Genomic DNA, 21,705 nt, shown 5'->3' with positions numbered 1-21,705 from the left:
CACATGAAAATGTCCCATACCAAGGAAGACAGGCAGCAGAATCTACTATCAAAATATAAATTCTCTCCAGCTGGTGTTAACAGTCTGACAGAATCCTTAAATTAAGTATGCCTAAGATTTATGAAAGGGTGAAAGAATGACTAACTTCTACTTAAAAAGAGCAGAAAACTCAGGGCCAGCACTGTGGCTCAGCAGGTTAACACCCTGGCCTGCGGTGCTAGCATCCCATATGGGCGCCGGTTCTAGTCCTGGCTGCTCCTCTTCCAATCCAGCTCTCTGCTATGGCCTGGAATAGTAGTAGAAGACAGCCCAAGTCCTTGGGTCCCTGCACCTGCGTGGGAGACCCGGAAGAAACTCCTGGCTCCTGACTTTGGATCGGTGCAGCTCCAGCTGTTTTGGCCATCTGAGGAGTGAACCAGCAGATGGAAGACTTTTGTCTCTGCCTCCACCTCTCTCTGTAACTCTTTCAAATAAATAAAATAAATCTTTTTTAAAAAAGGCAGAAAACTATTAAACAGAGATGTGAAGCAACAACATAAAGATATTTTGCAAGAATGAATTATAAATTATGAAGTGAAAATACCATTGAAATAAAAATCTAAGAAATAAACTCTAAACAGTTACAGAGAAAATTTGTGAATTTATGAAGAATTCACTAAGAATGCAATTCAGAATCAAAGCTAGATGGCAGGCAAATAGAGCAAGCAGATGTAGAAAAGAGATGGTAAGGTTCCAACAGTCATCCATAAGAGACTCAATGTAAGAATGGAGAAATGACAAGGAACCAATATTTGAAGTAATTAATGATAGAATACTGGATATGTGGTTCTTCAAACTGACAATACTCCAGGAGTACTGAAGAGAATAAACCAAGATAAATAAGCCCTTAGATACTTTTGAATGAAGCTTTTGGCTATAAAATAAAAAGAAAAAAATAAGATGGCTAATGAAAACCATCATTAGGCTGATAGCTGACTTTCCATCAGCTAAAACAGATCCCAGATAAACATAGAGCAATATGCTCAAAGTGCTGAGAGAAAATAATTATCAACCTAGAATTTTATATCCAGCTAAACAGTCACTCCATAGAACCCCTTCAAACATGGGAAGATAGAGTTTGCCACTTATTAATTTCAATAAAAGTTCTATTTAAAGATAAATTATTGGGAAAAATAGGGAAGGCATTGGGTCTAAGAAGCAACAGTGAACAGAGCCATTGGTTAAAATATGTTGAGTATTGAAAGTTTTGTATTTAAAATTGATTAAAATTAGACAATATTAGTGTATATAAATAGTGACATCTTCAGGATACTTCTCAGAAAGTTAGTGTAGGAATATTAATGTGACATGCATTTTAATATAAGGCAAAATCATTCATTGAAGGAAGCACCACATAAAAATAAAGAGGTCTGGAATGGACATTTGGCCTGGGACTAAGACAGCATGTGGGACACCCTGTGTCTCATGGCAGAGCAACAGGATTCAAGTCCTGGCTCCACCTCCAGTTCCAGCCTCCTGCTGATACACACCCTAGAGGCAGCAAGTGATGATTCAAGTAGTTTGCAGAGTGAACCAGCAGCTGATAGACCTGACCCACCTCCTTTAAATAAATAAATTTTAAAATATTGAAAAGAGGTACTAACTACAAAGAATATACTCTATTTAAATGTTAGTGTTATTATATATTATAAACTACAAGTGAAGACAGACACAGTTGTTTATCAGTGACTTGTGGCCAAGGCACTTCGTGTGATATCTTTTGTACAGCAGATGCCCTAATTCATCATAATATAACTAAAGAATCTTGGCAGTAGTTTAAGATTTCAGCTTGAATTCTTTAAACACAATAAGCAAATGATTTTCTGTTACCCTAAATTAAGAATCTCTGAAGTAAACATGCATTAGACCTTATTGTGACATTAGAGATATAAGGTGCATTAGAAAATTGTGGTTGGAAATGCAGTAAGAATTCCAGATGAAATTTTTCTTGGGTTTTATTTCCAATCAATGGCATTAAAGAAATACCAGCTTTCCTCAACCTCTTTTTCCTGGGCTCCTTCAACTAATCACTGAATTTAATCCTTTCAAATTATGATTCTATAAATTTATGTCCCCAATTTTTTTGTAAGATGGACCTTCACTGAGAAAGTCCCTTCATTTTAATGTCCCACTTGGTGCAAAATTTAGGGTAGCCATTGGTTTAGTAAGTAACTCCCAGTGAGGTTAACCTCTTTTTTTAAGATTTATTTATTTATTTGAAAGTCAGAATTACACAGAGAGAGGAGCTAGGCAGAGAGAGAGAGAGAGAGAGAGAGAGAGAGAGAGGTCTTCTATCCAATGGTTCACTCCCCAGTTGGCTGCAACAGCCAGAGCTACACAGATCTGAAGCCAGGAGCCAGAAGATTCTTCCGGCTCTCCTACATGGGTGCAGGGGCCCAAGGACTTGGGCCATCTTCTATTGCTTTCCCAAGCCATAGCAGAGAGCTGGATCGGAAATGGAGCAGCCAGGACTTGAACCGATGCCCATACGGGATGCCGACGCTTCAGGCCAGGGCGTTAACCAGCTGTCCCACAGCACCAGCCCCAAGGTTAACCTCTGTTTAAAGGCATCCTTTGTACTAGTGTTCCAGACATAATATACAGAAGTAAAATGATTGTTAGCCAAGAAAACTATAATTATAAGAACCAGTGAGTGATAATGTATTCCACTTTTGCCGCTGAAAATGTTTGGACAAAAGTGTGTTGGGCCCAGTGGTTTGAGACTAGGATCTGTAGACATTTATTCACCTAATAAACTGCCCATACGGTCTGGCAAAATTCTGCATACTTGGCAGTCCTCTGTGCCCTGCAGCCAGGATAGCGCTGGATCCAGCAGGTGTGGCTTTCAGGAGGCTCTCGGAGTTGAAGTAGGGAAGCCAGCCCAGCACCCCGCCTTTGTGCAGTGCCTTCCTGAAGGCCAGGCAGATGTCCACAATTTTTTTGTAGCCTTAAAGGGACTCCATTCATTCGCAGTGGAGAATGACAGCCAGAATAACCAAGGAGTTGACATGCTTTGTTAAAAATGCTTGACCTTGACACTATAAACCAAAATTAGCTACTTAAATGTCATTTCAATAAAAGCTACCATGTGTTTTAACAGATAACATTGGCACTTAGAATATGGATAATATGTACAGCATTCAACACTACTACATTCATTAGAAATCTACTCTTCCCTTGGTTAACGTGGCTTTGCCAGTCTCCTCTTTGAAGGTACAGTGGGCAGAGGAACAGAAGTGTTCACGGCCTGAAGGAGAGAGAGAGGAAAATGGTTTTCTCACATTTTTCCCCATAAGGCTCTGTTTAATGCTGGGAGTAAGCAGGCATGACCCATTACTGAGATCAGACTTCCTGGGCACTACAATGAGGGCCTGCTTACACAGGGCTGGGGGAGAAGCCAAGTGATAGAGTGCAAGACCGTGATGCCCATGTTGGAGTGGGCAGAACCCAGAGTGGCAGTGGGCAAGCTGAAGTGGAATGACATGACAAAGTGCCAGTGATGCCCCAGTAAATGGCCCAGAATCTAGGAGTAGATGTTAAAAATGCAGGCTCATGAGTGAGCCCGGTAACTGACTTCATACTCAGGAGCAGGACTGTTCCCCAGGAGGACTTAGCAATAGCAAACTGAGCAGCTTCTCCTGGAATCGGGAGCAACCAGGGGAAGGTGCTAAGGAAGCTGCTAAGACAGAGGCCCAGACACAGGCAGCAAAACACCCTGTTACTCACATAACTCACCAGATGTGAACATACAAGAGGGCCCGTCATTCTAAAGCAAGGAAGATGGCCAGACTTGGGAACAGGAGTGGGTCGTGCTAGCTGTTCACAGCCTTGAACCCCAGCATGCTGGCCATGAGCAACGATTTTCAGATTGAGAGTCCTTTGATCAAGTGAACTTTTATTCAAAGCCCAGTGTGTGAAGCCATGCAAAGCAGAGCTCTTCTGGTTTTGGGAAGGCAGGGAACCCTGGAGCCCTGCCCATCGGGTGCCGCCTTCCCCCATCATAGACCCTCTGTGAACCTCGACTGCTCCTTTTCCTGGAATTCCTAGAATCTCCCCTTTCTGGGCCCAGGATTGGCTTTAGGGTTGAGAGAGTTGAGTGACCCCGACTGTTGAGCAGAGAAGTCTCCAGATGATGGAGAAAGATTCATGGCCAGCACCGCGGCTCAATAGGCTAATCCTCCACCTAGCGGTGCCGGCACACTGGGTTCTAGTCCCGGTCGGGGCGCCGGATTCTGTCCCGGTTGCCCCTCTTCCAGGCCAACTCTCTGCTGTGGCCCGGGAGTGCAGTGGAGGATGGCCCAAGTGCTTGGGCCCTGCACCCATGGGAGACCAGGAGAAGCACCTGGCTCCTGCCTTCGGATCAGCACGGTGCGCCAGCCGCAGCATGCCGGCCGCGGCGGCCATTGGAAGGTGAACCAACGGCAAAAGGAAGACCTTTCTCTCTGTCTCTCTCTCTCACTGTCCACTCTGCCTGTCAAAAAAGAGAGAGAGAGAGAGAAAGATTCAAGATCTGACAGCAAGTTCAAGGTGATTTCCTAGTAGACCAAGGGCAAGGACCTGAACAGCATGGTCTGTGGCCTCCACAGCAGCCATGTTCTCTGTCACCAGATTGACAGTGGCCTCTGAACATTGTCCATGTGATAAGATAAAATAAGTGACATCTCCAGTGTACTCCTTATTCATCATCCCACAAGCTTTTATGGAAGAAAGTGGTAGAAGTTCAATAAAGGTTAGTCTTTCCCTGCCTCCTCTCTCTCCCCCCACCATTAGAAACTCACTCTTTGGGTTAGAGGACTGGCCCCTATTAAAATGCAAACATTTCCAGGAACACATGTAACTTCATCGCATATTTCTATCTGTGAGCATTAATTTATGAGATCATTTCCACCAGACCCTGAGTTGAGAGTCCATTTTGATGGATAGTGCTCAGGGGGGAGCCAGAGAACTCTGCATGGCTGTGGGGAGGGGAGGAGTCTCAAAGGAACTGGGAGGGCAGTAACAGCAAGTGACAAACCTTCAGGGTCACACACAGGAAGGGGGCAAATTGGAGGAGGGAGCAGACAGACCTGAAAACAGCTGGGATCCTGTGACATGGCACCTGCGTGTCTCCCTGTCTGAACCTGATCATTGCCAGACACTGGAGAGGATTGCCTCTATGAGGAGCCCTGCTGTGGCCCACAAGATCCTTGTGACCACCTGAAAACAACTGGTCCAGACCACTGCCCCTGGCCCACTCACAGTGAGTGTCTTGCCTCACCCCAAGATGTGCGCATTGAACCAACCCTCTGTCTCCCATCTTTCCCCAGGCTCCATAACCACTGTCAGCATCATCTGTCTTGCTATGGCATGCTCGCCTTCTTTTGTCTGTGGTCGTCTTTCTTGAACATTCTCCTACCACTTTTCCTCAGTGATTGTTAGGGACTCCAAGTCCCAGAGAAGACAGTGATTTCTCCTCACCGGAGTTCTACTGCAAAATGATGGTGTCACACATTCAGCTGCATTCGTGCAGTCACCGTTTCAAAAAATAGTCAAGATGACCAGTCTCCTGGGAGACGGGAAGGTTTCTCTTGGCTGTCGGGGAGAAATGTCCATCTGTCCCTAGCCCTCTGGAGCAGAGGAACTGGCAAGACACAGAGGCCAGGTGCTTCCTCATTGCTTTCTTGCATTTTTGTATTTAACATTCCCTTTGAAGGCCCAGCGAGAACCCAGGGCCATTTGTTTGGTTGCTGTTTCCCGTCTTGGCCTTACTCAGAAATTTCTGTTTCTCTTTGCCTCCTGACTTCTGTAAGTGATCAGGTGGTTATGCAGTAAGGTTCCTGCTGGTTAGGCTGCCTTGCTGTGCAGTTGATGAACTGACTTAAGTAGTGAGAGGAATTATCTTATCGAGTTGCCATAGGTTTCAAGGAGAAAAAAAAAAAAAAAAGCTCCCAGAAGCCAGGAGTTTATGTTGTAAATAAAAAAGCATGTTTAACACTGATGGACATGTTAACATGCCTATTAGTGTTGCATTAACATTTGAGTTAAAACATAAGACACAGCATTGAAGTAACAAGGATTTGAAATTGGTATTTCCGAGGGCTTATATATCTGCTGTTGAGCTTGCTTTTGCATCAGTTTTATGTACTGCTTCATCCGGGCATTAGCCAAGCTGCTTGTGCTTGGAGGGTTGGGAAAGCCAGCCTGTGCTGAACAGATCTCAGTGCACGAAGACAGGGGATCCAGACCCCATTCACGTGACGATGATGATAAAGGAATTTCACACAGACACAAAGCAGTGAGGACAACAAAGGGACCAAACCTGCCGGAATAAATACCAGGGAGAAGGAGTAGAATGCTGGTCATTGATAAAGGAGGTCCAAGAAGACACAGCCTGGGGAGCCCAAGAAGCCCAGGATGGACAAGTGAACAAGAATGCCGTCTGCCTGCACGCTGGGTGGGGTTGTTTGGGCTGGAGGGCCGGGATCAGGCAAGAAGCCCATAGTGGAAGGATTGACCAGAGCTCGCTTTGTGGAACCAGCACCCAGCGGCCGGCTCCCAGATAGAAAATTGGTTCATTCCCAAAGCATTTGCATGTCCCCAGAGAAAAGACGTCCCAATCTATTGATTAAATAATCACCAGCAGAATGCTGAAGCCCACTGGCTGATAAACCCTGCCCTCCCAGTATGGCTCCCCCTCTGTTTTCACTGACTCATGAAATACAAATGAATGGAGAAGCAAATGTCTGCCAATATTTGAAGGAAGACTACACTTGGAAAGAGAAGGCTTGAAACAAGCAAATGGAAACTGTGTTCCTGAGGGAAGCAGAAATCTCAGGAAAAAGAAGAAACTGGAAGAAGGAGCTCTGCTAGCTTCCTCAGAGACTTGAGAGAACCTTGCATCTATAAAAGCAGCAGGGTGCTATGAAAAGGATATCATATGTGTCAAAGAATCCTTAGACATTTAAACAGGATTGTCTCGATAAAAATGCAATACAATGGAGGAGACACTAAAAATTCTCTTAGAAAAAGAGCAAAAAGACGAGGAGTAAAAAACGATGAAAGAATAAGAATCAGATCAAAGTCCAAAATCCAATTACGAGGGAATCTAGAATTAAAGAATAAAGAAAACTTTTTTTTAAAAGATTTATCTATTTATCTGAGAGAGAGAGAGCTACAGAGAGAAGGCAGTGAGACAGAGAGAAAGCTCTTCCACCTGTTGATTCACTCCCCAAATGGCTGCAATGGTTGGAGCTGGGCCAATCTGAAGGCAGTAATCTCCAGGTCTCCCACATGGGTGCAAGGGCCCAAGCACCCAGGTCATCCTCCACTGATTTCCCAGGCCATAGTGGAGAGCTGGGTTGGAAGAGGAGCAGCCAGGCTATGAACCGGGACCCATATGGGATACCAGTGCTGCAGGTGGAGGCTTGCTTAGCCTACTATGCCACAGCACAGTTTAAACAGAAAACTATTTAAACACACACACACACACACACACACACCCTTCAAAGTATTGAGAATGTTACTGGCCACAAACTCCCTGTCAGTCATACTGTAAGCCAAAAAAGAGTAGAGTGAAAAGATACTTGAGGAAGCACTCCAACAAAACAAAGAAGTAAAGCAAACAAAATAGTAAGGCATAGAATACAGTTACATGAGGGTCTTACCTTTGAGAAACACCACCAAGAGGAGGAAGAGAATAGAACAGGACAGAGCTGTTTTTCATTATGACCCCCTTTATAACATTTGCTCTTGGTTGCTTCCTTTTCTTTTTGACATGTGTATGTGTTACTTTGACAAAAATGTTTGAATTGCTTTTTTCCCCCAAGCATCATTGAAACATCAAATCAGATTTTGAGATTAAAAAGAAAATGGGGTGGGAAATCCATAATTCCACCATTCTTAAACCAAACCATTGCTGAGGTTTTTGGTCTATTTTCTTCCAGTCTACTTTTAAAACACTGATCTTTTAAAAAGAATAACCAATAGGTTATAGTCATTATTATATATACACATATATGTCATTTACCATTGTTTTTAAAAATGCATTTTTCTTAAACTTACATATCCTCTGTGAACATTTTAAATGACTGTATTTATAATCAGATATATTATTCTGCATAATTTTTATTTATCAAATGTTATTAATTTATTATTATGTATAATTATTTGTAATTTTTATCTTATAAGCATACTCATAAATATTGTGCTAGAAACATAGAAGTAACCTGTTAACCAGCTCAACCCCACCTGGATATTATTTTTATTTGTTATTAGTTATTGGTTAGACTCCCCAAATTTTCCAAGCTCTCTATCAAATCATTGTCGTTTCAGTCTCCACGTCCCTGAAAAGCACCAAAAACCCTTAATCTCAATGACCATGGTTCCTTCTTTTAGTAACACTGTTTTACAGGAGAAGGCCAAGGACACTTCTGGGTGGCAACATTTGCAGCTTCCATTGCAAGGGATCTGCCCACAGTCATCTTGAATGCTCCATGAGCTGTGTTGTAGGTCATTACAAAAGGCCTGCGGAAATCTAACAAAAACTGAGCTAGCAACCACGTTGATCCTCATTTTATGATGTGACATTTCAGGACCAAACTGTGGCTACTTCTTTTTTTCTTTATTTTATTTAACGCAGTAGAAATTTGAAATTCACAATCTTGGAAACCTAGTGAAGAACTTAAAAAGATACTTGGTCTTGTGTGTTTCTGTTTCATGATTTAAATGCTCCTTTGGAGGATGGTTCCCAGTGAATAAGGATGTTGGGCAGAATGGGTTTAGAATGATCCCTCACTTATCCGGAAATTCCTGCTGTGGGGCACACAGCCATGAATCCAGCTGTGGTGTGAGGGGCCACACAGCCATACTTGTTAGCATCCAGCGGCACGCACTGTGCCACTCTGCCTCCTGCAGGACTGTGTTGGGAAGGATTCTGAAGGGCGCTTTCCATCTTTACGAGAAAGAATGTGTCATCCGTGATGCAGGCCTGACGCACGTGGGATGGGAGGACGGTGGTGTCTGGCCATCTGCCGTTTGCAAGTCCACTTGGCCTCTCTGGAACATCCTGCTTGGCTCTTCCCGTTTTGGCTCCAAGTTTTTTACAAGGCTTTCAAAAGGCTTACGAGGGTGAGCGTGATGCAATAAAAGCTAACTTAAGCCACCTCCACTCCACTTGTCTAAATCGACTAGCCCATTAAAGTTGCACTCCGATGACCAGGCTCCGTCTGCAGGTCAAGGACTCAAGCGCTGCCTTGATGGGGAATGATGCTTGTTTTCTCTCCCCCACTTCTGTCACGGCTGTGGTGCGCGAGTTGGAGCCAGCACAGCGGACTGTTCTTCACCACTTCCTTTACCCTCATCTGCTTCCTCCTAGTGTCTGTATTCTGAGTGTGAAAACTGGCTCTCAAGCAGGTTACGTGAACAATGAAAAAGAAGGCTTTTTTTGCGTCATAAAATTGCATTGTTTTGTATGGAGATTAAGAAGAGATACAATAAGTCTAAAATTCCACACTGGTATATTTTGATTGTTTTTGCAAGATACCATTTGTTAATTTCCTACCAAATTCTATTCGATTTTTTTAAACAATATGAAGAACACATTTCATATTTCCATAATTGTTTTCACCTCTGTTTTCTCTATGAGTTAGAAAACTAGGGAAATCATTGGAATTGATGTAGAAAATAAAAGCAAAAGAAAAGGAATGAAAATGCTAAAGGGATAACAAAGGTATAATCAGGATTGGAGTGGCTGGTAAAGTAATTGGCATATGTGATCTCTAATCTCAGTTACGGGTCTAGGAGGCAAGTATTACTGTCCCCACTCTACAGGGGACGAGAGTGAGCCTCTGAGAATGGACACTTGTCAGGGCCCCCACAACCAGCAGGTGGTGCAGACAGGAGTTGAGCTGAGATCTGTCTGTTGCCGCCTTGGTGCTTTTCCCCATCCGCCTTCTGTTGAAAGGGGGAAAAAACTTTAAGTGGTAAAGGCTGAGCAAAAGCCTTCTAGCAACTTGCAAGTTTTGCAATCAAAGAAATCAGCACCTTTTCTGGGTCTGAAGCTCCCAAAACTCTCCTTGAGAGCTGGCTGGTTTAGGAAGTGAGACACGTGCGTTCACAGTTTCATAGACAGATTTTTATGGTTCAGTTCTGAGATGGTAGGGTTTTGGTTTCATTTCAGGACTGGGCATGGACAGCAGAGTGAGGAGGAGTCAGGCACAACTCCGGGAGCTGCGAGGGTGACTGGCATTGGCTTGGAGCCTCGCGGCTCCCCAGCACCCCTTAGTGCGATGAGTGTGCCCATGAGATGCTGCAGGAATAAATCAATGAAGATGATTTCTCCTGTCAGATCAGAGTGAAAAACGAGCCCACAGAGAACAGCTAGGAGGAGTAAGTGCATGCTTTTACGACTAGGACAGGCCAGAACAAATTCTAGCCCGAGCGCTCTCATTCGTTTATAGTTTGGGTCTTTAAACGGGTTTTCAGAGTTACCTGGAATGCTCACTGAGAGACTGTCTCATCAGCCTACTGGTAGGAGCCCATGACCAGAGTGGGGTCTTCCGCTAAGACCCAGTCTTCAGGGCCAGCACTGTGGCTCACTAGGTTAATCCTCCGCCTGTGGCACCAGCATCCCATGTGGGCGCCGGGTTCTAGTTCCGGTTGCTCCTCTTCCAGTCCAGCTCCCTGCTGTGGTTTGGGAAGGCAGTGGAGGATGTCCCAAGTGTTTGGGACCTGCACCCATATGGGAGACCAGGAGAAAGCACCTGGCTCCTGGCTTTGGATCGGCGCAGCACTGGCAGTAGCGGCCATTTGGGGAGTGAACCAGCAGAAGGAAGATCTGTCTCTCTCTCTGTCTAACTCTATCTGTTGAAAAAAAAAAAAAAAAAAAGACCCAGTCTTCAAACAGGGCTAGGCTCAGGCAAGAAGAGGGTGCACAGATGGGCAAGTCCTAGGTCAAATGCAAGCAAGTGGCTTGGCTTGGCTCAAGTCATCACTGTGGTAATGATCTTAGGGAAAAGTTTGAAAATCATATTAAAGCTTTCTGTTTAATGAAATCTTGCCCTGCAAGCATTGCATACAGCAAAAAGGATATTGCACAATCATTTCTATATCTATTTTGCATTATATATATATATTTTTTATGTGCAAAGAGAAGTATTCAAGGTGATTGTAGGAGCCGGTGTTGTGGCATAGGAGGTAAAGCCGCTGCCTGCAGTGCCAGCATCCATACCAACAGAAACCAAAAAAAAAGCAGGTGTAGCCATATTAATATCATACAAAATAAACTTTAACACAAAAACTGTTAAGAGAGACAAAGAGGGACACTATATAATGATTAAGTGTTCAATTCAACAGGAAGATGTAACTATTATAAATGTATATGCACCTAATTACAGGGCACCAGTTTATTTAAAAGATATGTTAAGGGACTTAAAGGGAGACTTAGACCCCAATACAATAGTACTTTGGGGCTTCAATACTCCACTCTCAGAAATAGATCATCCGGACAGAAGATCAACAAGGAAACAGCAGATTTAATCGACACTATTGCCCAAATGGATCTAACAGATATCTACAGAACTTTCAATCCTACAGCTGCACATTTTACACTAGAAATTTATGTCTTCCTTTTAACTGACCTTGTGAGGGTGTTTGTGGATTCCAGTAGGGAAATGTTCCTGTCCTGTCCCCACACCTCCTCTGCTCCCGCTGCAGCTGACGTCCTGGGAACAGATACTGGCATGCTGAGCAGGGGCAAGAGGGCTGCTTCCTTTCTTGCTCCAGGGGCTATGTGTCCTGGCTCTTTCCTTCTGCCCTGTGTCCACTCAATCTCTTGCTTACGTATGGATGCTCTATGGCTGCATGGGGAGGTGCCCGAGTCCTTGGACCAACAGGTCAGGTGGTGAGGGGGAGAGGCCACCTGCCATAGGACCGCCTGGGAGAGGAGGGAGGTCAGTGGATCCTCATGGCCATGCCCAGCCTCCCTTCCACACAGCTGGGATTGGTTTCCAGTATAGAAGTCTCTCTGGTTTCCTCATGGAGAAAGTAAATGCACACATGATAGTAAAAACTAATGTTTCAGAAATGAATAAAGTGAAAGCTCAAAGTATTCCTAGCTCGCATTATGCCTATCACAAGAAAGAATCACTGTTAACAGTTTGGTGTGTGTCCTTCCTGATATTTTTGTATTTAAACATGTTTATTTTTATGTTGTCCGACACATTCATGTTGTCCTATAATCTGCTTTTTTTTTAAGATTTATTTATTTTACTTGAAAGGCAGAGTTACAGAGAGAGGGGAAAAAGGTCTTCCATCTGCTTCCACTCCCAAATGGCCTCAACAGCTGGAGCAAGGCCAGACCAAAGCCAGGAACCAGGAGCTTCATCCAGGTCTCCCATATGGGTACAGAGGCCCAAGCACTTGGGCCATCCTCCACTGCTTTCCCAGGCCATCAGCAGGAAGCTGGATAGGAAGTAGAGCAGCTGGTACTTGAACAAGGGCCCAAATGGGATGCCAGCACTGCAGGCTGCGCCTAAACCCACTATACCACAGCACCAGTCTACTTTGTTTTAAAATATAGATTTATTTATTCATTTATTTATTTATTTATTTATTTAAAAGACAGACTTGCAGAGTGGGGTTGTGTGTCTTACATCTAGTGGTTCACTCCCCATATGACTACAATAGCCAGGGCAGGGCCAAGCTAAAACCAGGAGCCGGTAGCTTCATCTGGGTCCCCCACATCAGGGCAGGGGCCCACACACTTGAGCCATCTTCCTCTGCTCTCCCAGGCCATTAGCAGGAAGGCAGATCAGAAGTGGAGCAGCACGGACACAAACCAGCACCCATATGGGATGCCAGCGTCACAGGCAGCAGCTTTGCCCGCTATGCTACAACACCAGCCTCCTGTGTTTTTATTTGAATATTGATCAAAGACACCTTTCAGGACAGCACAGAAATCCTTCTCAACCTCTCTGGGTATCCAGGGCCCATCGTATGAGTGCACATCCCTTCTCTTCCAGCCAGCCCCCAACCAGTGGACATCAGAGTTCTGCTGTAGTTTGTTGTAGTGATCAGGAAAACAAGGTCAGGATGCTGTCCCTTGAAAGCCGACGCTCAAGCAAGGCAAGAGGTGGCGCCAGGAAATCAGATTTATTCAAGATGCTGAAAATCTTGGGAGATGGGGAACTCAGCTGTCCCCACGAGCACCTCAGGTTTTCAGGAGAGCAGGAGAGCTCTTGAAAGGTGCAGAAACGGGAGATTTAGGGAGATCAGGAACAGGGGGACAAAGAACAGGACCAGCTGTATGTTGGCCTCTGGCCAGGCGAGAGGGGGCTGATCAGAGTCACGGTCATTGTCTCCAGTTTGTAGTCATGACTCCAGGCCTCTGTTCATGCTGACTGGGACCAGACTACTTTGCAGCTTTAGCTGGCCTGCTCTGGGCCAGTTTCTAGAATTTTCATGCAAGTGTTATCTGTTAAGTTATACATTAGTCTGAAAAGAATTGGAGAAAAAAAGAGCCAAAAGAAAGGATTTTAATGTTTCTACCATCAATGATAAATATTTCAGGAGATACATATGTTTACTGTGATTGGATTTCACACAATATATACATTTATCAACGCTTAACATGGTGCCCCATATGTGTGCACAATTTTTGTGTGTCAGTTAAAAAATTTTAAATATATATGAAAAGAGCTGACTTATGCAATTTCTACTCATGTATCAGAATACCATTAAAGTCTCCATCATGTATCTTTACAATTGCCCATACAGAACATTCTGTTTAAAGGGGCTTACTTTAAAAATAAAGAAAGAACAAGTAAGACAAGTGCAATGCAAATAAAGTAGGGTGTGCCATTAATAAAACATTTTTTTAAATTAGTCTGATTATTGGCAAAGCCAGCATTTACCTTCAGTTCAGCAAAATGAAGACATGGAGCTGCTGTGACAGCAGTGCACTTTTCTGCAGTGCACATCCCTACATACACCTCCCTGTGTCAAATTGTTCCTAGAACGGTATTTGGGGCCTAACATCTTCCTTTTTTTTTTTTTTGACAGGCAGAGTAGACAATGAGAGAGAGAGAAAGGTCTTCCTTTTGCCGTTGGTTCACCCTCCAATGGCCGCCACGGCTGGCGCGCTGCAGCCGGCACACTGCGCTGAGCCAAAGGCAGGAGCCAGATGCTTCTCCTGGTCTCCCATGGGGTGCAGGGCCCAAGCACTTGGGCCATCCTCCACTGCCTTCCCGGGCCACAGCAGAGAGCTGGCCTGGAAGAGGGGCAACTGGGACAGAATCCGTCGCCCCGACCAGGACTAGAACCCGGGGTGCTGGCGCTGCAGGTGGAGGATTAGCCTATTTAGTCGTGGCGCCGACCTAACATCTTCCATTTTTAATGCGTTTCTGTATACAGCAAGGTGCCCTTAGCCATCCTTCATGGAAACACAAGCCCGCAGGGACCAGTGTCCCTCACTGGGTGTGCCCCCCCTGGAAACCGCACCTCTGCTCCTGCGGGAAACTCAGTCCTCAGGTGTGTCTGTTGCTGATTCCTCTGGTTGCAGTTGAACTCATTATTTCAATTGTGCGATGTAGTTGGCATACAGAGTTGAAGAAGTATGCAAAAATTATAAAAAAAAAAGTTCAAGGTATATTTTTTTCTCATTCTTAACTTGAGTTAAAAACATTGTAATGGCTGACAACCTATCCTAGTGATACCAGTTACACTGGCTTCCCCCAGCCTCTAAACTTCATACAGCATGTTTGGGAGTTATAGCCACTCTTGATCCTCCTTGCCAGTATCAGCTCTGGGAAAGCATCCCACAGAGGCTTGGGTGGTTTGTCCGTTGGGTTGTCTTTTCTCCTTGGGATGACCTCAGAGCGAGGCCTGTCCAGTGTAATCTACATGAATACAGGTTGGTTCTGAGCCCTCCTCTCAGCCCCACCCACCACTGCAAGCCCTTGCAAAGCCCCACCCACCACAGACACGCCCTGCTCAGCCTCATCTTAGAGCAAGAGGACCTCTGGAAAGCACAGCTCTGCCTGGGAAGCGTCTGGCCACTTTCTAACCTAGTCGCATGTTAGAAAGGATGCTGCAGCCCCTCTGAGATGCACAGCCCTCTATGAGACCATCGTGGGTACTTGATAACTGTTGGGTGACTGGATGCACGGGGGATGGCATTACTGCAGCTTGGCCGTACAGGTGTCTGATGAAGTCAGAATTCATTAAGAATGAACTCAGAGGTGGACATTTGGGTGCAGTAGCTAAGGAGCCACCTGGGATGCCCACACACCGCACCAGAATGCCTGGTTTTGAGTCCCAGCTCCCTTCCCAATTCTAGCTTCCGGCTAATGCGCCCTGAGAAGCCAGACCTGAGAAGCAAGTAGTGATTCCGGTCGTTGAGTCCCTATCTCCAACCTGGGAGACTGGATTGAGTCCTGGCTCCTGGCTTTAGCCTGGCCCAGCCCCAGTTGTTGCAGGCTTTGGGGGAGTGAATCAATAAATAGATTTCTCTGGTGCTCACTTGCTGTGTGTATGTGTGTGTGTGTCTGTCTGATTCTCTGCCTCTCAAGTAAAATATTTAAAAACAAGCGTAACTCACACTGAATTCATTCAACAAACGTTTATCAAGGGCTGGCTGGTTGCTGCTGGGGCCAGCACCAGGCCCAGTGTCAGAACTGCTCTTGTGATTGAACTGATTGTGATTGAACTTGGTGTCGTGGGCCGGAGCAGAGACGCAGCTCACTCCACAAAGCAGTCGCTCTCAAGGGGCTCGGTCCATGTGCACGTGGCCAGGGGACCAGGATGTTGGGAGGACATAAGCAAGTGTTCTACGTCTGCCTAAACCGTAGGCACCTGACAGCACACTGCAGCAACCACAGGCATCTCACTGCTCTGCCTTCTCTTCTAGGATATCAACGAGTGTATTCTTGAAAACTATCCGGAATGTTCCAACCCCAGGTTATTTTACATCATCCCATACTTCTGTGGACAGCATCCCAGGTGCAGGTAAGGACTGAGCAGGCTCAGCCCTGCCCTCTTCTCACTGGGTCTGACACAGGAAATTCATACCCAGCATTCCACTGTGTGGTGCTCCTGAGACATCCCTAGCAGAAAGAGAGGCACGTGCTTTCCAGGGGTCACCTGTCGGCTTTGGTTCAGTGCATGACCTTCATCAGGAAGTAGCTTACGTGGGTCGTTGGGGCCCTCAGGGTGTGGTCTGCTCACCTCCTGCATCACCATCCCTGCGGAACATGTTGGGGGCCCCTAAGTCTCTGAGATGGGCACGGGCATTTGGGGCAACCTCCCAGGGGTCCCACGTGGCTGCAGTTGAAATCCCCTGTGTTAGACAAATGTCTGAAACCCAGACAAGAAATGGCAGCAACAACACATCGCTAGCTTTGCATGGTGGAAAACAAAGAATGTTCCAGAAGTACATTTTCTCCTAGGGAAACGTTGATTAGCGGGTGGTTGTGTGCTGAAGAGGCCGGGGCGCAGCTGTGTAAGCTGCAGCACCCGCTGTGCGTGCTTCTCTGCGCCGTGAGCTCAGTTCATGATCAGGTGCGCTGTGGCCAGTGCTGTTTTGTTTCGCTTACCCGAACACAAGAGCTTGCTTGTGGCCCCAACTCTGGGACAGGGGCGATCAGTCTTCTGCTTCATCACAGACTTCCTGAGTTCAGGCAGCTTCCCCCCTCCCTACCCTTGGCCCCTAATAAATACCTCCTGGTTCACGTTCAGTGCGTCAGATACTGGAAAGGTATGAAGCCAGATGACTCTTGCCAATCACAATGAAGAGATTTATTCTAAGAAGCCTGATTCTAACTCCCTGAAGTATTTCTGGAATCTTACATGCCCACTCGTGATGCCGGAGCTCGGATCCCCTACGGTGATTTTCAGAACTCTTCCCAAATGTCACCTGGTTCAGCCTTTGCAACAGTGCTTTGAGCCTGGCAAGGGTGATTCCTACCATTTCCCAAAAAAAGAACCTTGGCTGAGCCAAATTCTACCAGACGGTAAAAGGCTGCCCAGCCGGGAGCCCCGCTCCTGAGGTTCTGGTTCTCACTCACAGAATGTTGGCTAAGAGATTGAGATTGAGAGAAGGCGATTACACTGCTCCCTTCTGTAATTCAATAAATTGTGGCAAAAAAAGACTTCTCTTTATATGATCTCTCCTAATATGATCAGCAGGCATGACCAGCCGAGTTGATCTCCACAGCACTGCTCTGCACTGAGTTGCAGATTTCAGACCTTACCTATTTGATGGCGTGGTCTGATCCTCCTGTAATTAAATAGCCCTTCTGGCCAGCGCCACGGCTCACTAGGCTAATCCTCTGCCTGCGGCGCCGGCACCCCAGGTTCTAGTCCTGGTCGGGGCGCTGGATTCTTTCCGGTTGCTCCTCTTCCAGGCCAGCTCTCTGCTGTGGCCCAGGAAGGCAGTGGAGGATGGCCCAAGTGCTTGGGCCCTGCACCCACATGGGAGACCAGGAGGAAGCACCTGGCTCCTGGCTTCAGATAGGCGCAGTGTGCCGGCCGTGGCAGCCATTCGGGGGGTGAACCAACAGAAGGAAGACTTTTCTCTCTGTCTCTTGCTCGCTCACTGTCTAACTCTGCCTGTCAAAAAAAAAAAAAAAAATAGCCCTTCTGTAACCACCCTTTGATCCATGCCTATTAGGTCCTAACAGCCTCGGCCTGTGTTCATCTTTCAGCAAATACTGAGGCAGGGCTCCCCAAGTTCAAGGCCCTGGACGGGGCGCTATGCACAGGTGAGGGTGACAAGAGGAGACCTGAGCTAGAGGAACCAGGGATGGCTCTGGACAAGGCCATACCTGCCTTTGTCCCTGAAGGAACTCGGAGGTGGACTGGCACAGTCACTGTGGGAGGGCAGAGGGATAAACTCGGCAGTGCCTGCTGCAGCTGCATTTCAAAAGTGAATCGCCGGTTTGAAATAATTTTTGTCTCCACAAAGGGAGCCTGGCGAGTGGGCCCTTGAACGCGCGAAGCTGAACGTGAATGAAAACTTCCTGCTCGTGGGGATCCTCGAAGAGTTGGAAGATGTGCTGCTTTTACTGGAAAGATTTTTACCTCATTACTTCAAGGGTGTGCTCAGCATCTACAAAGACCCAGGTAAGTGCCGTTGGCGGCGAGCTCTGCTCCAAGGCAGGTGTGTCTCGGGGCTGGCCTCCCTCCAGACACACTCAGGAATGACAGGAGTGAACCGATGTCTTCTGTTCCCGAACTCAGCTTAGAGAGGAAGGTGAGAGGCGCCAGGTGTGAATTTCAACACCTTGAACTTGGAGCCCAACACAAACCTCCGGGCGGTGAAGGCGTGATGCTTTGGTTTCTCTCCAGAGAGACTGAAATTGTCAGTGTTCCCTGCCTTCCTTGTCCTGGGCGTGTTGCTGGGGTGACCGAATGCCCACGTGCTCTGCACGCGAGTCCCTTGATGGAAATGTCTGTGAGTGTGCGTGAGATCTACCTGCGTGGACAGGGAGCTCTGGCCTGGCTGGCACACCACTCGAGAAAAGCACCTGGTGTAAAATTCCAGCAGCATAATAGATTGGAGCCGCAAATGGAAAACACGATTGCGGTTTCATTGCAACGACCTGAGTTAGAAGCAAGGCTTACAAGGCGGGGAAGCAGTGACACGGGCTGCCCGTCACCCCATGGCACCCATCACTGCTTTCAGAAGTCTGCGTCTATTCCTTCGTGTTATTATTTTATCTTGAGGGTAAAGCAATATTGCTTATTTCTTTGCAACATCCTCTAATGTCCTGCTGCCCTAACAGGCCTGCGTACTTACTCACGCATCTATGACTGGGTTTTTGTTGTTGTTTAGAGAAGGAGGAGAGCCGGCTCACTAGGCTAATCCTCCACCTAGCGGCGCTGGCATACCGGGTTCTAGTCCTGGTCAGGGTGCTGGATTCTGTCCCGGTTGCCCCTCTTCCAGGCCAGCTCTCTGCTGTGGCCAGGGAGTGCAGTGGAGGATGGCCCAAGTGCTTGGGCCCTGCACCCCATGGGAGACCAGGATAAGTACCTGGCTCCTGGCTTCGGATCGGCACGGTGCGCCGGCCGCAGCGCACCAGCCGTGGTGGCCATTGGAGGGTGAACCAACGGCAAAGGAAGACCTTTCTCTCTGTCTCTCTCTCTCTCACTGTCCACTCTGCCTGTCAAAAAAAAAAAAAAGAGAAGGAGGAGAGCACTCTGCCTCGCAGACATAAGGGGCAGGGGGCAGGCAATGGGTACAGTGGTTAAAATGTCACTTGGGGTGCTCGCATCCCAAATCGGGGTGCCCCAGTTCAAGTCTCAGCTCTGCTCCCACTTCCAGCTTTCTGCTAATGGGCACCCTGGAAGGCAGCAGGTGGCCGAGCCAGCCATACGGAAGACCTGGCTCAAGTTCCGGCTTCAGGCTTCAGCTTGGCCCAGCCCCAGCTGTTGCTGGTATTTGGGGAGTGAACTAGCACGTGGGAGATCTTTGTCTCTCTCTGCACCCCTTCAAACACATGAAATGAATGAAAATTAGTTTAAAAAAATAGAAATAAAGGACAGACGAAAGACGATTACAGCCAACAGCTAGCCAGGGACCTGGAGCCACATCTGTGCATTGGCAGGTCCTGGAGCCCAGGGAGCTGCTCTTAGCCCAGGGGAGCCTGGCTCTGCTTTCTCAGGGGGCCCTGCCCCCATCAGGGATGTGCTGGAGGATAAAACCGACTTCCCTACCAGCAGGAGCCAGCCCGGAAACCCAGAGCGGGCCCTGCAGGTGCCGCTCCTGGGCAGGAAGTGTGGTTTGAGGAGCTCAGAGCATAATAAACCTGAAATAGTTGGTTTTTGAAACTAGAGCTTCCTTTGCCCTTTCCAGTGCAGGCGATTGAAAGAATCAGCAGAATTCGCACTGAAGACTCTCACAGCCCCGCCCCGAAGGACTGTCGGTCCATCAGTGTCAGTTCTGCTCTAAGGCCACATTATTCATTGCCGTCTTCTCTCCCATGGCTTTGTCCTGTTGTGCATGCGTGTGCATGTGTGTGTGTGACACACACTGTGAGATGAAGAGCCACTTGAATCCCAGTGACACGCTGTCATCCCAGAAATCAAACAGACTCTTGCCCCCCACATTCAGGAATCCGGTAGGTGGGGCCACATCTCACATCATCACCCTTCCTGGGATCAGGAACTAATGCCACGGTGTCACCGGCAGTCACCAGCTGGCCTCGATTCTCTCTCGCCAATAGAGTAATGAATTATAGTTTAGGGAGACAAAAGCAGGGATGGCAAAGCCAAAGTATGTTACAGTACATTCCACGGGAGGAACGGGCCAGTGGAGAGAGCACGTGGCACCCTTGCTTCCCGGTTTGGGGCTTTGATGACTAACATATGAGAGGCGTTGACTGGTGATGTGGCCTGGTGCTCACTGGGCTGGTTATTGCTGATATGGGGACAAGAACTTGGAAGTGAGTGCACAGCAAACCGCACCCAACCCTGGGTACAAGTTTGAATTCCAAGTGTGAGAACCAAGGCCCAAACAGGCTTCAAGCAGTCAGAGCACCCTTGCTGCTAAAACACATAGTCTCATTGTTTTGTGAAATGATTCATCTCTATCACATTTTCTCATGACTTATCACCTTTTAAAGATGAGAAGCGGAAACCAGCTCAGAGAAGTAGAAAGTCCAGTCCACAGGCATCCCCCAAAATGTGGGCGGGGCAAGAGGCCCACACTGCTGAGCCGTGAGCCTTGATGGGTTCATGAATGCTTTTTCTCCCTCACTCTTAAAAACTGCCAGACTGTGAGTTAGCAAAACGTTGAATGTTTAGGAGCTAAAGTTGCAGTGTTTGTTAAAAGCCTAAATAAATAAGCAAATTAATCAAGGATGAAGAACAGTGAATATTTGTGATAGGAACAGCCGTTAAGAACCTCCCACCATCATATACACCTTGACTTGGCAAATAACCAAGCTGTTCTGGTTCAATTGCACCACCTAGCAGCCAAACGTGGAACTGTGTGACCTACTATACTTCAAATACTTGCCATAGCTAGCAGTGTATTAGTAATCATTCCCAACTTTCTTTCCATCTCACATGTAAACACTAGAGCCATGCCTGGGAATTTTCTAGAAGTTTGTGGGCTCCCTTGAGAACCTAGTTCTGCTGTGGTCCCGCCATGGACCAGGGAAGATGCAGGCTTTGGTGGATGATCTTTAAGTTCTGAAGTATTTTTGACCCTAAAGGGTCACACAGAAGGTTATCAGGACCACTTGCCCCATTTGTGGATAACCAAAACAGTTATGGGGTGCATTCCCCCCCCCCCAGTAAGCCTGGACGGCTGTTGCCACCTGGAGGACAGAGAGAGCCGGGGAGAGAGTTCATTGCTCAGAACTCCCCCATCTCTATGGCTGCTGACGCTGCCATGACTGTGTTCACGTTGGGCTCTCACCCTCAGGTCACGACTGCCAGCCCTCTCTCTCCAGGGCCGGCAGATGCACCTAGGACCTCAGGGCTATGCAGCCTCTGTGGGAGGAACAGAAGAGAGGGAGGGGAGAACTTTAGCTGGTTTCATAAGTAAAGGCTGATGCTCAACTCGATTTTGTGCACCTTTGAGAAATAATATATCTGCATTATTGATTTGGAGGACGAGGGCGCTGTTCTGGTCAGTGAGTTAACTGGGGATATTATGACCCTGACACACTCAAAAGCTGAAAATCG

The 21,705-nt window shown here is 46.9% G+C and overlaps 1 protein-coding gene across 1 annotated transcript in view; it reads left to right on the top strand.

Annotated features, from left to right (window-relative positions):
- The window catches only part of UST (uronyl 2-sulfotransferase), a 312,517-nt gene that overhangs the window by 243,643 nt on the left and 47,169 nt on the right, over nt 1-21,705 (top strand). Inside the window, exons 6-7 of the mRNA XM_051836817.2 lie at nt 15,923-16,020; nt 17,978-18,135. Of these exons, the coding sequence (XP_051692777.1) occupies nt 15,923-16,020; nt 17,978-18,135 (256 nt within the window). The remainder of the gene's footprint in view (nt 1-15,922; nt 16,021-17,977; nt 18,136-21,705) is intronic.

Source organism: Oryctolagus cuniculus, chromosome 5, assembly GCF_964237555.1.
Source record: "Oryctolagus cuniculus chromosome 5, mOryCun1.1, whole genome shotgun sequence".
NCBI lineage: Eukaryota > Metazoa > Chordata > Mammalia > Lagomorpha > Leporidae > Oryctolagus > Oryctolagus cuniculus.
This window is presented reverse-complemented; position numbering and strand designations above follow the sequence as displayed.